Source organism: Dufourea novaeangliae, unplaced genomic scaffold (assembly GCF_001272555.1).
Source record: "Dufourea novaeangliae isolate 0120121106 unplaced genomic scaffold, ASM127255v1 scaffold187, whole genome shotgun sequence".
NCBI lineage: Eukaryota > Metazoa > Arthropoda > Insecta > Hymenoptera > Halictidae > Dufourea > Dufourea novaeangliae.
This window is the reverse complement of record NW_015374075.1, coordinates 2,794,604-2,811,658: the sequence shown is the minus strand read 5'-3', so window position 1 is coordinate 2,811,658 and position 17,055 is coordinate 2,794,604. Positions and strand designations below refer to the sequence as shown.

Below are 17,055 nucleotides of genomic sequence, written 5' to 3'. Positions count from 1 at the left end.
GGAATGACCTGATATTTATCCCTGTGTAATCCGCAATTACATCAATGTCTTTTCCTGTTTGCATCTCCCTCGCATTGATTGACGCGCATCACTACCTGATACTATCGTTCTATGACCTACAGAGGTGAGCTGGGGCCTATACTCTATAGCTTTAATAGGAGCAAATTCAGGAATACAGAAAACTCTAAAATAATTTTATGGATATACATATCAAATACATGTAAAAATTAATGTTACAGTGTAGCGGATTTCTAATGAATTCTTCAATGACTGAATCACCTTACGAGTATTCTTGTATTTGCTCCTGTCTGTTTTTTCATCATATACAAACTTTTATTTCATTTTTAATGTCGACATAGAACTCATTATGCCGTTTGCTTCTGCATTGTATGCACTTGTTTTAACCGAGTTTTGGAAAGTGGAGAAGGAAAAGGATATAACTTTTGTATGTACAGATGAACTTATTGTTAGCAGAAATCTGTTTATGACAGACCTGGGCATTTTTTTTGCGTACTTTTAGAATACAAAATTAGAATTGTGCAAAAGATAACTGAATATTTATAATGTTAAAATTATGTGATAGTAATACTATCATTAACTCACAGTTCTTTACTTTTACTAGCGTAGAAGTATTTGTGTTATAAGTACAAACACTGTTCTTCCCTGATATTGTCAATATTCTTTATTTTGTCATATAAAGTATGTACATACACAATATACGACATAAAACTAGTGACTAATAATAAATTTAAGGGTACAAGGGATAAACTTTATCCCTCAGTCTTTGTAATTTTGACGTCTATCTATATATAATTCACTTTTTAATTGAAATTAACTGAAGATAATAACAAAAATTGTCATGAAGCTTATTGTATCACAAACTTTTTAAAAAAAAAGTTAAGTTGACGTATTTTCATTATTCAACATTCTATATACCTATAATTCCAAGTAACTTACAACGCTATAAAATATCTACAAATAAATACTATGTATCACATTCTGCAAAAAAGTTAAATATGCTGGATGACTGAAATGTTCTTTCAAATGATTATCTCTTATTTGAATTTTAAAGAGAACTTGCCCAGTTCTGTGTAAGGATATTTAAAGCCTACGAATGCATGCTTAGTACACATCGTTATCATGATTTTCTCTGTTCCTCGTTTATCATCCAGTGTATCGCCGGTAATCGTACACGGTACACGCACGTTGTATTTCGTTCGCTTCGACATTTCTTTTCATAGTTGCATACCTTTCTAAACTTTAAGCAGGCTATCGCTCGGTTCCCACAGCTAGTGCGCCATCCAGTAGCAGCGCAGCACCCAACTACGGCCGCTCCAACCACCCAGAACTGTACGCCGGGGCCTATTCGGGCTCCGGGGGAGCCGGTAGGGCCGCAGCCTATGAGATGAGGCACCACAACAAGGTGTGACGATCCTAGAGAACTACCAACGACAAGGAATAGTCCTGACGTCGCGCCGTAAACTTTGTTCTATATAATGCCAAACTGTGAAACGAGCCGATCCACCCGACACACACGACGTTCTCGCGTAATCAAGAGATCGAAGAAAATGAATGAAAGGGGATAAGCGTGATCGAGTGTATTTGAAAGTACCGAGGATCGCCGATCTACGTTTTTATTTCGATTATAAGTAATTCACGTTAAGAGGGGTCTGGTTCGGAATTGTAAATTGGGTAACGTATGCTAGAATCAGTGATGATATATACATGTATATCGACTTTCTCGGTTGATGTTCCCCTTGTTAAGGTGACCCTCTGGTCGGCATAGTATCTGGAACATCGACGTGTTGCGCAAAACGATGAAATGAATAACACCGTTGGACGTAACGGATCGTAAGCATACGGATACTTAGTAATCTAATATGAACATACAGTTTTATGTAAGTCGTCTTTTGAATGTTTCCCGCAGATTCCTCCGCGTTGCCATTAAAGTATATCGGGGTCGTGGCTATGGAAAGAAACGGCCACGAGGCTTCGAAGAACTTCTCTGTTCGCGAAATTCTTTAAATGTGAACGTATCGATCAAAGTTATTCGAATGAACAACAACGCTGGATTCGCACAGCAAATGAAATAATTATGGTATTGAACGTAGCGTATTTTTGCCGTTCGATAGTAAGAACATTTTATGGCCAAGATTGCATGGTAACGTTGATGCCTCGATTTCTTGGTGAAGTCGAACCGCGCATATTTCGCTCCTGAAGGCGCGCAACTTTTTGAGGGAATTATGAGACTGTTTGTTAGAAAACGAAAGGGAGGTTCAGCGGGAGAACGGAGACGACAATATATATTTGGATTAAGTGTTAGGATGATAAACGTAATTTTTGAGAAGCTCCCGCTGAATGTACCTTGCGTCTTTTAACTCTCACGCGCGATTTTACTTTATATTATTTTATTACGGCAGCATTTTTTTATCGAACCGACATCGATTTAAGTCGATGATTTCTTTTTTATTTGAACTTAATTTTTAATCGTTAGTATTTTATTCCAGTACGACTAAATTTAATTAAGATATTTAATATACTTTTTAAGATAAACGCATACCTATTATTTGTGATGTAAGGCTATAAAAGTGAAAGAAAACTTAATATTGGAAAAATTACGCCATTGCTTTCCGGAGCGAAGGAGCGTGCCTACCATTACCAAACTATTGCAGGTCATTCACTTGATCTCTACCATTGTAGTATAATAATTAATGATATGTAATATTCTTATACTAATTTTTATTAGCCAATTGAAATGAGCAAATCTATAAGAGAAACTATGGAGAATAGATGAGAAGCAACAACAACAAACAAGATTTTTTAATAGCGATATTTCATTAACGATTATACCGATAAAAAAATAATATTGAATGATATTGATATTACTATAATTATGCTTATTACTATTATTATTATTATTATTATTATTATTATTATTATTATTAATACTATTACTATTATTGATTAGTTATCTATTGCAGATGATAATTTATCTCCGCTGTCGCGAATGTTATAAGTTATATTTAAATACGGTTTATAACTTGCAATTATCGGGGGCTGTACCGTAAACGCGCTTTAAATTATGCGCATGGCGGACCAAAGACGAGGCCTCCACTTGAAATATAAACATGTTTTAATACACGTGGGCTCCAGCAGCATATCCGTGCACAACTGCATACTCGTATGCGACAGAGGAAAAATTCGTACGTGTTTGAACGGCGAATCGTAGGAGATCTTGCGCGATATACTATATATGTATATGTGTATGTACTCACTTCCTTTCTCAAAACGCCAAAAGGTTAACGCGATCGACTGACTTTTTTTTTCTGACTCGTCCCTTGTCGAGCCTTCTTGAATATATTTTGCCAAGTATTTTCCACGAGATTCCTATACGAAACAACACAAATATAACCGGAGACGTTGTAAACCGCTAACGTCGCCAGCTGAAGCTATCCACCAATAATTTCGCTCGCGGCCTAGCGTTATCCTTCTCCTTATACTTTTGATGATATTACTAACAATAAGCTTGCCAGCGTTTCTCGAGAAAAAACAAAACCAAATACGTTTGATATCACTCTATTGTCTTTCCATGTTTCATAAAGCAATTTGGTGTCATTTACGTACCGTTCAATATCACGGCAGCTAGAGTTCAGACATTCACGAAGAAACGTGATGATTTGAAACCTAGGGGCATGCGAGACAGAAGGAACGTTTCCGGGGATAAAGATACAAAATCGACGAAGGTGTCTGCCAAATCGCAGAAATACGAGTTTGCGGGTCGTGTGGAAATGTACAATACTCGCATTGTGATTATTAAAAAAAAAAAAAAAAAAAAAACCGAAGCGGATCATGCGAGATCATATGTGAGAGACCAGACAGAGAGAGGGAGAGGGAGAGGGAAAAAGGGACAAGGTGTGATAAGGGATGGGCATGGAACGAAGACGGGCGTGCAAGAATAAAAGAGAGAGTGTTAAACTTGTGTACATATGTTGATATTGTGTGTGTATATATACATACGTATTTAACACGTGCATGCATATATATATGCACAATCATCATAAACGATAATTATATAACCATAAGGAATGGTAAAGCGAATACAACAACAACAAAAATACTTGTTTTTATATCAGATCTGTATTATAGCGAAATATTATTCTGTATTTTGTAACCGGGACGGAAGTTAACAAAGGATGACGAACGAATGCCTGTACGTGCGTGTAATCGAGCACTTAACTTTTTAAGGTGACGACTTTCAACGACGATCCGGCGTGGACCGGAACGGATCGTTCGATGTAGATTATATAAGAAGTTTCGAAGTTTCTTGCATATAGATGCAACGGGATCCCGTTTGGTCCCATTCGTAATCGCTCGTCCGATTGTTGCTTGGATATATATATATATATATAGTTTCCGTAGTTTCTCTATCGATCCGATAAAGGATTCATGCCCCGGCGTTAATGTGATTTACTGCCATTCGTGATAGCGTGTAGCAGAAAGAAATCGTGTTCGCTCAAAAAAGAAAGCCAAAGGATTTCGAACTTTAGATTTATTATTATTCGCAACCGCAACGCGACGCGATAATTTACGAACGTTGTATTACGATACGACGACGGTGACTCGGACATCATAAAATTTTCAGTGAATAAGCGATAACTTATACGACGGATAACGATAAATTTCACGGAAAACCGAGTTGTCAACACGGTGGTGCATCGTAGGTATATTTTGAAAAACAATGTTGTTGACCGATCATTTTGCTTCCGAGCCACTGCCATTTGAATAGCAATTGAGACGTAGATAATAGATCTTACTCGGAACGAGTTGGTCGACGTTTCAGATATCGTTCGTGATGAATTATCCTCGCTTCCATTTCACTGCCATAGAGAACATTTCATATGACTGAATAATACGATCAAGGAGTATAAGTTCGCGTTTTCGTGACAGGATAACAGGGAAAGAAAATGGAATAGCGATGTCATTCATTTAGATGAAAAGAGAAGCCTAAGACGAGCGTGGAATGGGACCAAATTGTAGTATCTAGTTGACGATGACGTCGCTTATCCGTATGAGAAGCATAACGATTAAAAAACAAAAGTACGTTTTCCTTCATCATTTGTCCCTCCTCTCCCTCCTCCGATCCCGAGAAGTCTCTACTACATATGCTTAAGCTTACTCATTTCTGCGTCGTCTGGATTAAGATCGAGTTCTATTATTATTCCGCGATCGTGCGTTTCGCTGCACATTTTGTGATAAACGTACTCTCCGAGGCACGAACGAACATTTCGATTAGGAGAAGGTATTATTGAAACGTTCGAAGGATCAGCATCTTCTGCGTACCTATCTTAATCCAGACCGCGTCATTGTGACGCGATACACACTACTTTATCACTTGTACATAATGTTAGTGAGGAAGAAACAAAAAGAAATCGAAGATTATATTTTTTCTATCGATCCAAAAATGTGGTGACCTATCAACATCGTGCATCTGAGATTAGTTACGTCTTGTATTAGTTCCCTTTTATCCGTTCCGATATGTTTTCATTGTTTGCCAAATACATAAGTCGTCTCGTTTCACCAAGGCCGTACGTTTTCTAAAGAGTTGCTGGAATATTACAAGGATTACCGAGTTATTTTTACATTCGATGTGCCGTAGTGTTTTATATTCTGTACTATTTTTGTAACTCCTACAGTGTCTAGCGTATGCGTTTCCGTTGAATTTTTTATACGAATCTTATTGAGCATGATACTGACCAATCGCCTGAACGTAGCTTCAGACCACCACTCTCTCTTTTTCTCAAATATTTAGAACGCGGCGAGTGTTTTAAGAATATTATAAATAAAAAGGAATATGATTGTGTATCTCTTGTGTTATGTTCATGTGATTAAAGAGAAAAAACAAAAACATTGTAAAGAAGTAAATAAAGCATACATTTTACATTTACGGAATGGTATGTTTTGCCACATTTCTTATTATAATTTTACTAAGTGAACATTAGGTGACTTTAATAGGACACGAATATTTCAGAAATTAATTATTTTATGTTCTTTGCAGTATATGAGAAAAATATTATATACAAATATTTTCGCAAAAGAAAGTTATAATGAATTATAATTCTACAGAGTCCTCGCGATTATTGTCCAGGCGTCATCCCCACCATTGGGGGGGGGGGAGGAGGTCGTGGAACTCGGCAACCGTATACTTTGTTGCCGCAGCGCGCCGACACGGCTTCTCATTCACGAGAGCCGACGACTGAACGTTGGGAGGCCACAAAAAGGTTACATTCACGGGTGTCGGTGAGAATACTAATGCAACGATCAACCTTTTTATATTTGAATCTTTATTAATGAAACTTTTATAAACAAATTGGTGAGATTTTTCTGTTTAAAATAATACCAAACATGACGCAATTTGGGTCATATTTACTTTTGATTTATCAGAATCGATAATGAACTAATATGTATTATTAACAGTTTCTACATGAGTAAATATGATCCAAATTTTGTCATATTTAGTATCATTTTAATCAGAAAAATCTCACCAATATACTAGTAAAAGTTTCATTAATAACGAATCAAAAATAAATAAGTTTCATCGTTGCATTAGCGTTGTCTTGAGTGCCGGGCAACAATGTATGTGCTTGATGAACTCGACGGACGGAGCGGGGGAATGTACGACGATTAGTCGAAGTGTTCAATCGTTAGCGACTGCCCAAAGAGCTGCCGACGAATAAAATGTAGCTGGATCACCTGTATTCACACGTATTTTTATTATTGGCCGAAACGTGCACGCACAATCGGACTGTGTGGTCGGCTATAATGTAATCATTGGTCGACGAGAGCGTCGAGTGGAAAAAGAAGTTATTGCCGAGGCTCGGGCTTCGGGCAAAACATGTATTCACGAGGGTCAGAAGCGTTTCGCGTAGTCCACGATTATCGTCCCCTCGCGGACCCGAATTAGGGACGATAATCGAGAGGACTCTGTATACTGAATATCGCTTCATGTACGTAATTATATTGCAATACCTTTAATCCATCTTTTTATTATTTTGCAGTAAAATATATTTCAGTATTTTTTTGTATTACGAAAATCAGAAATTAAATAATCTTTATTGTGATAACTTGCGTAAATGAAAAATTTAAGAACCACATACGTTTGTTTTGTTTATCTTTATTTTGACATGATGAGATATAACACTTTTCTATTAACGAGACTAATTATAACGAAATGAACTAACGTGTGAAGTTACTAGTATATACTGCAGTAATTGCAAATATGAAACATTATGTCAGCCATACTATACAGAAGTGGATGTTAAAATTTAGTTGTATCGGGTACAAGCATTAGTGCACAGATAGAAAAAGAATAATTCTGAAAGGATATCAAAAATGAATTTATTGGTTTCAATATAACTATCGTAAACAAATTATTACAGCATTCAAAGTTTTATATTCAGTACATACAGCTATAAGAAAACACAGTTACACGTAGTAACAAATAAATACGACGTAATAAAATTAAATAGATATATACATTCATTTCAGGTAATATTGTAATTAAATTCAGGATTCCAAAAATTAAAATATCAAACACATAATTAAAAATATTGACATCTGCTTACATTAAATAAAGTATGCACAAAACTAACAAAAGGTCGAGTTTGACGCTAAATGAAAACACAGTTTGTAGATACTTTTATTTATTTTATAAACTATTGTAAAAGTTACAATTGTACATTAGAAAAAATGTAGCAGATACAGTGATATTTATTTTACGATACTTGTGTGTTTCCATTCTTAAATAGATTGCATTTTACACTTCGCCTCTAATATAAAACATCCCTTCTGTATCGATAAGATGTACATATAACAGAAATACTGAAAAAGAATGTAGTACTGTCTCTCATAGTATGTATATCCTAAGCCAGGTATCAAATATGAAATAGAAGACACTGATCTATACAAAATGCATCCTTTCAAATAATATCCGACAAAACTGGACGTAAAAAAGTAGTCGTGAGTGGCAAGCAAAAGTATACACATCCCTTATCAATACTTTTATGGCTGTGAATGTTCAAGCTTGTACACATCGTGGTACGCATTTCGTATCAATGCATACGGGAAGCAACTTTCTAATAAATCCATCGTTAAGAACGGTGATTCTTGGACAATTTGGTCCAACAAAAGGTACACTGATTCCCTATTTTTAATTGCTTCTTTGTCCGCTTCCTGACCCAGTCTAAGTAAGCTGGATGATGCCAAAGCAAGGAATTCTTGCATTCTATCTTCGATATCATTTTGCCCGCAAATAGTAAATAATGCACCGAAAATATTGTTTATAGCTGTTGCCATACAATGTATATTATTAGAGTGGCCTTCCAGGGATGCACGGTAGAAAGAGTTATCATTTCGAGCCAGTTTTGGAATTGAAACCGCAACGAAGACCATCAGCAAACAAACTAATAAATGTTCGTCTTCATCAACTTCCGCTTTCTGGCTTCTTAACGCCGCTGTTAACGTGGGATCAACTTTACAATTTAAACCAGCTGCTGATGTCATTTCCGAAACAACCCGCATGGGATCTCCAGAAGGTAAATGATGCCTGAAGTCTAAGATCGAGCTCAAAAGAAACGGTATGCGTTCTTCCAAGACATCGACTAACGCAGACTGTGCTAGCTGTCGGAAACTTAAAATTACACCTATAATTGTAACTCGTTGTAGTACGTTATCTACTTGCTGCAATCTCTTGAATTGTTCTTTCATTACTTCCGGTTTATCAAAGTTGGTTCTTAGAGAGATAAGAACATCTTTGTTTCCAGCAACCAGTTTCTTTAGTTGTTGCACTTGACTCGCTATATGCCACATTAAGTTCTCACTTAACATCTTCATACCATATGGTCCAATGAGTTCAGCTAGTGCTCTCAATTCATTGATATCAGAAAATTCTTCTGCGTTAAAAGGTATCGCCCCCTCCACTGATAAACTAACAAATGCTCTTTGATTACTCGAATAACAAATATTCCCAGCGCTAACTCTTCTTAGTAAAACATCTGAATACCATTGTGTGTATAAAGATGCAATAGTCTTATCACCGTGGCTGTCTAATTCTTGAGTCTGCTGAAGGAGAGCATTGTTGAAAACCCGTGTAATGTCTATGTGTACATAATTTTCAACGGTTTGAAGGACATTCATATAAGATCGAACACTAACAAACAGTTCCGATGGTTTAGCAATTTCACTAGTGTCTGCATTGTACATAACCATTCCAACAAGTGCTCTGGCAAATCTTGATTCTAAATGCTGATGCAGATATTCTCTTGGCGCAAAAGTATATTCCCATACATTAATAGTAGGACAATAATTAATAGCGTAACATGATTCTGTTAATGCCATATGAAGTTTATCCATTGTGGTCAGTTCTTCTCTTGTTTTCCTATAACTTTCTATACCAGGCTTATGGATTTCATACATATTTTTCTTATTTTTATCCTTCTTTTTCCGATTCACCACTTGTGAGATCAATAGAGCACAATGTTTTGGTAACAGTTTGTCGCTCATATTACACTGTTCATCACAAATAGTTGTAATAATATTTTTTGCTTCCTTAGCCATTTCATCCAAAAACATGTTGACAACAGAAAGACTTCTTTCTCGAATATGATGACGTTCTTCTGGGCAGAGTTCATGTGTACAGCTTTGAAAATGACTACATATTAGAGGAAATGCAACAATATATCTGTTTTGAGCAGGGAATTCCAAGCACATGTGAAACTGATCTTCAAACACTTTACTATAGAAGCAAAAGATGGATAAATCAGATGTTTCCACCAACATTTCATCCAAATTATCAACCATTTTAGTATGAAATACTACAGTATCCATAAAGGATGCTAATTCTCTATTATCAGCTAGGTTCATATTACATTTTGCAATGGACATATATGCTTGTAATCTGAACCAATCCAATCGAAAAGCACGGAAGTCAAAAAGTTCATTGTCTTCAACTTGTTTCACCGTCATAATAGCTATCTTTGAACACATGTCACTAAGAATTGCTCCTTCATCTTCAGGACAAACTGGAAGATTTTGAATCATTTGATCTAAAGCGGGTGCATCAAATCCTGACAGAAATTGTACATAATACCTTTGGAGTACTTGAGAATATTTCTTTACTAATGCTCTTAATTCTTCACAGTGAAATAATAATTCTGGCAATTGACGATCCACTAAATCCTCTCCTCCTCTTCCTTTGCCCTTTCCTTGTGTTGGTGGATTAACACCATGTCTTAAAAGCCATAGAACTTCATCTCTTGCATGAGAAAGTCCCATTAAAACCAACAATGCTTTTGGTCCCAGAAGACCAGGTTGGTCGGTTAAGATTAAACCTAGTTCCTTTAGTGCTGTTCTTAAAAATTTTCTTCTTTCCCTGTGCCTGTAACCAGCTTTTTGTACTGCCTGATTATAACAATCTTTCACTTCAGATACTCTTTTGCTGTATCCCTTTATACTTTCAAAAAATGTTTGTATGTGGTGATGAATATAAATTACTTCATCTCTAAACAAAGCCAATACCCAGCCTGACTCTAAAGCTGTGGTCCAGAGTTTACTAGGCTGTTCATGTATCAAAAATGAATGACAAAGTGTAAATCCTAAAATAATCCATCTTTCTATTCTGTCCAAGCTTAAAGTTTCACATGACATAGTATCTGTTGCTGCTGCTTTAAGTATCTTTCCAGGACTACCAACAAGACTTAGTTTTTGATCTGCTCTCCATGTATCTGCAGATAAGTTTCTTCCAGGATAAATAGGCCACAAAGAAGTGAGAGCATTTTTCAATAATTTAAAGTGTGGCACGAATTCTTCTGAAAGCTTTTTCAGTGGTGCATCGTAATCCATAATCATTTGACCCAAACGAGGAAAACTAGGATCAGATTGACTGTGTACCATTTCATGCGCTGCATTAAATAATCCTAAGACTGCTTTACGATCTTCTACTTGCGATAAAAGTATCATCAAACTGACGTACGTAACAACCAGATCCAGATAACCTTTGGTTAAATCAAAATTTATTGTGATATCCATGTGTACACCGCAAGCATCCATTGTAGTCAAAAGTTCACAAACATTATCTTTAAAATCTAGCAGATCAACAAAAGTATAATAATATAAAGATAGAGATTTAATAATCTCATTACGGAGGTTTGTAATTGTCTGAAGCCCTTTAATGTCAATATTAGGAAACTTTCTGACAATTGTCTTGATAGAAGACTCCAGAGTTTTGTCGGAAAGAAAACCAGGCTTTGATTTTGCATCACCACATGCCTTCTTTATGTTATAAATACGGGTTAACATTCCAATACCTCTGTCATTTAAAATAGTTAGCTTCTCAGCCAACTTTTGTTGACTAGGTACAATAGGTCGCGCCATAATTATATCATCCAGTGATGTTCCTTACGTGATCAACATAATTTTTTCACTTCTTTGGCTTTAAATGACAGCAGACCCCACCCCTAGGGGTAATTACATCCACCGGATGCGTCTAAAATAGAATAATCCTTTTCTTCCTACAAAACAATTTTGCATGTTTGTAATGTTCTTTCGTGAGAAAGTAGTATGCCGCTTTTTATACCATATGTCTTACCTTTCCTGCTATTACATGTTTAATACAAATCTCTGACAAGATGGGAAGAACTTTCTGTATACGTCAGGTACCGCGCGAAGTGTTGCTCTCTTCAGCTGTCTTAATCGAACAGTGTCGCCAATAGTTGTTAACTTACTAGTATTTCAAACCGATCGATCGTTAAAGAAACTGAGTGAGAGTCAGTGGCAGCAGTGATAGGTAAATCCCCATGAAACCAAGTTTCTTATTTTTTATTTTTCCCTTGATCTACATGTATTGAAATGGTAGACCTCAGGATGGCGTTCAGAGTAGAAATGGCGTGAACTGCTACTTGTGAATCACTCGTGATTTCAATTAATATTTTATATTAACGACATCAAAACAAAAATTTCAGTTATATCGTATAAAGTGAAGGAATAATTAGAAACAATGAAGAATAATGAATAAATTAATGAATATAATTTATAATCTACATGTTACCTAGCAAATCATTCTTTTAGAATTTCTTGTTTTTTCTACTAATTTTTACAAACACAAATAGTAATGTAATTCGTCGTAAAATCATATTGAATACGTTTTTTTGTTTAAAGATCAAGGACTTACGATCGCAGTGAGCAAATGCACTTAAGATAAAATAATCGCAATCGTGGTCGTAAATGAAGTTAAATCACGACCGTGATCATGATTCGGTGATCACTGTGATAAATCACCGTTAGTGATTTTGCACGCCATCTCTAACTGAAACCGTTTTGTAATTTGATTATATGTATGCAATCCTTTAAGAAATAGCAATTCTTTCTGAAATTATCACATACTTCTATATAGATGAAACTGTGCGTTCGATGTGATAAGAAACCTCGTGTGTGTGAAAAGGGCTGCTCTGCGCAAGAGGCTTCGTGTGTATGGAGGAAGTGGGGTCATAGAACCCCTGGTGAAGGCGCCTGAGACGTCGTGTGGTAAGAGCGTGGGGTTATAGAACCCCTACAAATGGCGCCAGATACCCCGTGTGGTGAGAGCGTGGGTTCATAGAACCCCCACAGATGGCGCCAGAGACCCCGTGTGGTGAAAACATTGGGTCATAGAACCCTCACAGATGGCGCCAGACTCCGTGTGGCGAGATCGTGGGGTCATAGAACCCCCGGAGCATGCGCAAGAGTCGGTCTAATGTTGCTCGTACAACTGTCGAAATGTAACTGACACTTGTGCGTGCTTCCGTGAGCAAAGTATATAGTAACCCCAACAACCATGGCAGTTTCTGCAGATACTACTACAGCCCAAGTTTAAAAGACGTAGGCAGTAGTTAGTTTCTGTAGTAATCCGTTGAACCAGCAACTATAATTAGTATAGGATTGTACAATATTTATGCAGTTATATTTAAGACAATTGAATGAAATGAAGCTTATATTACCTGACGTATGTTTATTGGAATATACATATATACATATAAATTATAATGATATAAAAGTTTGAAATACAATACGATGCGCTACGGTACAATACGTCTATTCGATTCAATTGCTCCCTTGCGACTACAACATCATGCTATCCGCGTTCGGCGCAGTGCGCTAATACGAAGGCCAATGAAATATCACTGTAACACTTGAAAAACTTTCAAAGTTCCATTTATATCATTGTCCTGTGAAAATTTTCATACTTTCAACAGCATTCATATACCAATCAAAGAATTTACAAAATAAGGAAAAGGAATCTAAAGTAATATTCAGTAGTTCCATACATCTTTATCTTGAATAATTTTATAAAACATTCAAAGTACTAGACATTTTCACACTTTGAATCTCATATCGATTTCTAAAATAATCCTAGTTCGATGTAATATAGAACGTGGTTTTAGGAGATAGATTCTAAGTTCGCAGCCATTAGCTCGATATTGTCTTCAGTTTACAGTACTTTACCGATGACAATACCGATTGCCCAGGCCTCACCACGAGGAGGTTGCTGCGAGTGGAGGCCCAAGGCAGGTAGATGGAATCACAAGTTCTACATCTACCCACCTTTCACAATAAACCTTATAAATAACTTAAATCTTAACTATCTAATACTATCGGTACTAAAATCCCTCGGCGGATGACTTCTTTCTTGAGCCTAAACCTATAAAAAACTAAGTTCCCTCGTCGGTTGTCTTCGTTCTTCAGCTTAGAACTAATATTATCTTAATATTCTAATTAATACGAATTAATGCTAGTAATACGAAATAACAAATTTAACGCAACGTAGTTGCTAATACTCAAACGAAAGAGACAGACGGAATGGAAAAAGTTCCATCGATCATTTCGTTTGCGCACCTAATATTCTATATACCAAGCAGTTATTATGTCTACGATGAACTACTCGTTAAACTACAGTATGAACAAGTATCGCGATGAAAGTGTTGTCGGTAGAACCTGGTTTAAGAAAATAGGAAAGACGGGCGACACCTCGTTAACCCGGATCCATCTTTTACTGTCATGGAGCTTTGGGCTGGTCACCTGCGTACCAGACCCGAACCAAAAGAGTACACAAGCATGGTAGTGCAAGCGAGATTCTCTGTTAAACAGAGTCCGTTTACGGAGCAGCCTCCCGACTACTCCGTACCCTGGCACGCACGAGTCTTTCTCCAAATCCTACTTACCAGGCAAAGACTAAACACGTCCGATATCTGGCTTCTCAATAGAAACCAGAGGGATCGGCAAACAGTCTTAGTGCACAGGCCCACTGCCCGTACCATAGGTACAGACCCACTGCCCGTACCCCAAGTCTGTGTAGAGAATCAACGAGCAAAATGAATTAATAATAACTTGGTATGCACAATGGATGATCACAATTTAAGTCTATTAATAGATAGACTAAAATTAATAATAAACGATGCGATGATGAATATGAATATAACAATGAATATCGAATTATGATTTAAGTTTAACTTACAGTAACTTAACGCAGTGGTAAACGCTTTGAGGATGTAGACGTTGATCGATGTCTTCTTTCGATGGAATAACTGATAATACACATGACAATACACATAAAATACATAATATGCACAGTAAATAAATCACAGTAAATGAATCACAGTACATAAGGAGATAAATATCGAAGCCAATGGTTCTCGAACATCTGTAACATACAAGGGATTAGTAACAAAAGACGGGACACAACAATATTGGGCGTACGCAGGTTTGTTTATGTTGAATTGTTTTTGCCGGCTTGAACGACCTTCCTCCTTGAACGACCCAAACACCAGATGGTACGGCCAGGTATGGCCATGGTAGACGGCGTACACGGCTAGGTCAATAAACTGTGTGACGCACGTCACTAGCGTAGTGTTGTTAAAATGAGCCTCGAGTCTTGAGCTTTAACAGCTCGAGTCGCGGTTCAAACCCTAAAGGCTTGAACTCTCAAGGTTCGAAGCTTGTTAACCTCATTAAACTATTATTAATAGGGTGATCAAATATATATTTTGGACAATACGTTAAATTTTCTTTTATTACAAAATACCTATATTCTTTTATTACAAAATACAAAAAAGATATACGAGTCATAGGATGTTACGCGTCGAACAAAATAATTTCTCAATTTGTTCACGGTTCATTGATCAAAGTTGGGACATTTTTTTCGTTATTCACGTGATATTCGACTTAATATGCTGGTAGAATATTTTCGAAAAATTATACTTTGAAAGTATAAATATAAAAAACTTAATTTTTGCCAATCGTCACTGTGTTATTCCACATTAAGTCTGAAGCTTTAAGGTTCAACCCTCTAGAACCCTTAAGTGTTAAATAATGGAATTTACACTAAATCTATAATATTATACTTTATACAGTTTTTAAAAAATACAGCGATGACTGCAAACACATGAGATATTGATACCAAGAAAGGGAAACGAAAAATGAGACAAAATAACCATTGAATAGTAGACGAAATGAAACATTGCTAAAAATTTGTCTGTAATGTTCAAAATATAGTATTATCTGATCGACTGGAAACATACTCTTACGCCGTGGGAGTCATAGATGACCGGCAGCAAGATTAATGTACTACGCATGATAAGTTTGCACAATACATATAATCATATTGTGTAATATATTATTATATGATTCTAATGGGCAATCACTCTTTGGCGCTGAAGACAAAACCAGCAGAAACACGCTCAGCAGTGAACGTGTTAAACATAAAAGCCTCGAGCTTCGAGGCTCGAGCCTCGACTACTCAAAGCCTTGAAACTCGAGCCTCGAGCCTCGACGACTCGAGCCTTGGAGCTTGAGCCTTGAGCCTCGAGCTTCATATGATTGTAGCCATAAAGACTCAGTCTTTAAGGCTAAGCTTTGTAGCTTCAAAGACTCGAGCTTTATACAACACTAATCTTAAAGAATGTATATGGCAATATTCCTGGAATTTTGGCCCTCTATAACCCCGAAGGCTGCAATAAACGAGCGCCTACCATATGACGTATTACCTAACCTCTATGCAACAACAATATTTCGTTTGCTCCTCGTTAATACGTTGTTATTGAGATATCTGACTATTGATTATTATAAAACAGATCAGGAGCAATTTTTTGGTGCCATAATATTTGTGTAAAAAGGCCATTTACTACCTATTTTCTTAAGAACAAATTTTTGCTTTTTCTTTTGCGAATATCTTATTAACTATTAACGGTGCTGTGGGAGCAATTTCAGATTCGGAAGGAGCAAATTGGGAGCAATTTTTTGAGATATAAATAGTTAAGATACGTTTACATTCGGCCCCAACTATTTTCCGATATTTTTATATCTCGTCTGTGATGTTACACGTGAAAATCGCAGGGTAAAGAAGGAAGTTGGTTTACCGAGCATCTGAACGAGAGGCTCTCGTGCCGAAGTGCCGGAGGATGGAAAGAGCTCAAGTAAAAGTATTTTCTCAAATTTAATATTTATTGTTTACACCAGAGGTTTCCAAAGTTTTTGAAGCCGCGACCCCCTTTTGGACGAGATTTTTGCTTGCGACACAACTCACGTTAATGTTTTTTCTAAATACAAAATGAATGTATATTAATACGGCTTTTTTTCTTTTATTTTGTAAAACCTCTCGCAACTATTCTTGCGACACCCCAGGGGTTCCCAACCCACACTTTCGTAACCATTGGTTTAGAGTGTTTAGACAATTAGAATTTTATTCATTTCAATCATTTCTTTTTCATTCCCTGACATCGTTTACTATTTACGAAAGGAAATGCCCCGTGTTTTGAATTTACATTATGTTATCAATTTATTGAAAGGAAATGGTTTATTAGTAATACCTAATAATACAAAGTGACTCAGTTGTTTTTAAGAAAATAGATTCTATACCATCACGAAACGAGGAATAAAAATACGATTGCCATGTAGAATTTTTTTCTTTATTTACAAATGTCTGATAATCATCAATGTACTCAGTAACAAAATTTGCTTGCACATGTACAG

The 17,055-nt window shown here is 36.5% G+C and overlaps 1 protein-coding gene across 1 annotated transcript; it reads right to left on the bottom strand.

Moving 5' to 3' along the window:
- Positions 1 to 7,995: 7,995 nt before the first annotated feature.
- On the bottom strand, positions 7,996 to 11,706 carry LOC107190554 (membrane-associated protein Hem). The gene is made up of 2 exons (XM_015579371.1): positions 11,642 to 11,706; positions 7,996 to 11,564 (listed from the first exon to the last, which is right to left on the bottom strand). Exon 2 carries the CDS (start codon positions 11,425 to 11,427, stop codon positions 8,059 to 8,061), a length of 3,369 nt encoding a protein of 1,122 aa, XP_015434857.1. The 5' UTR covers positions 11,428 to 11,564; positions 11,642 to 11,706; the 3' UTR covers positions 7,996 to 8,058.
- Positions 11,707 to 17,055: the final 5,349 nt, after the last annotated feature.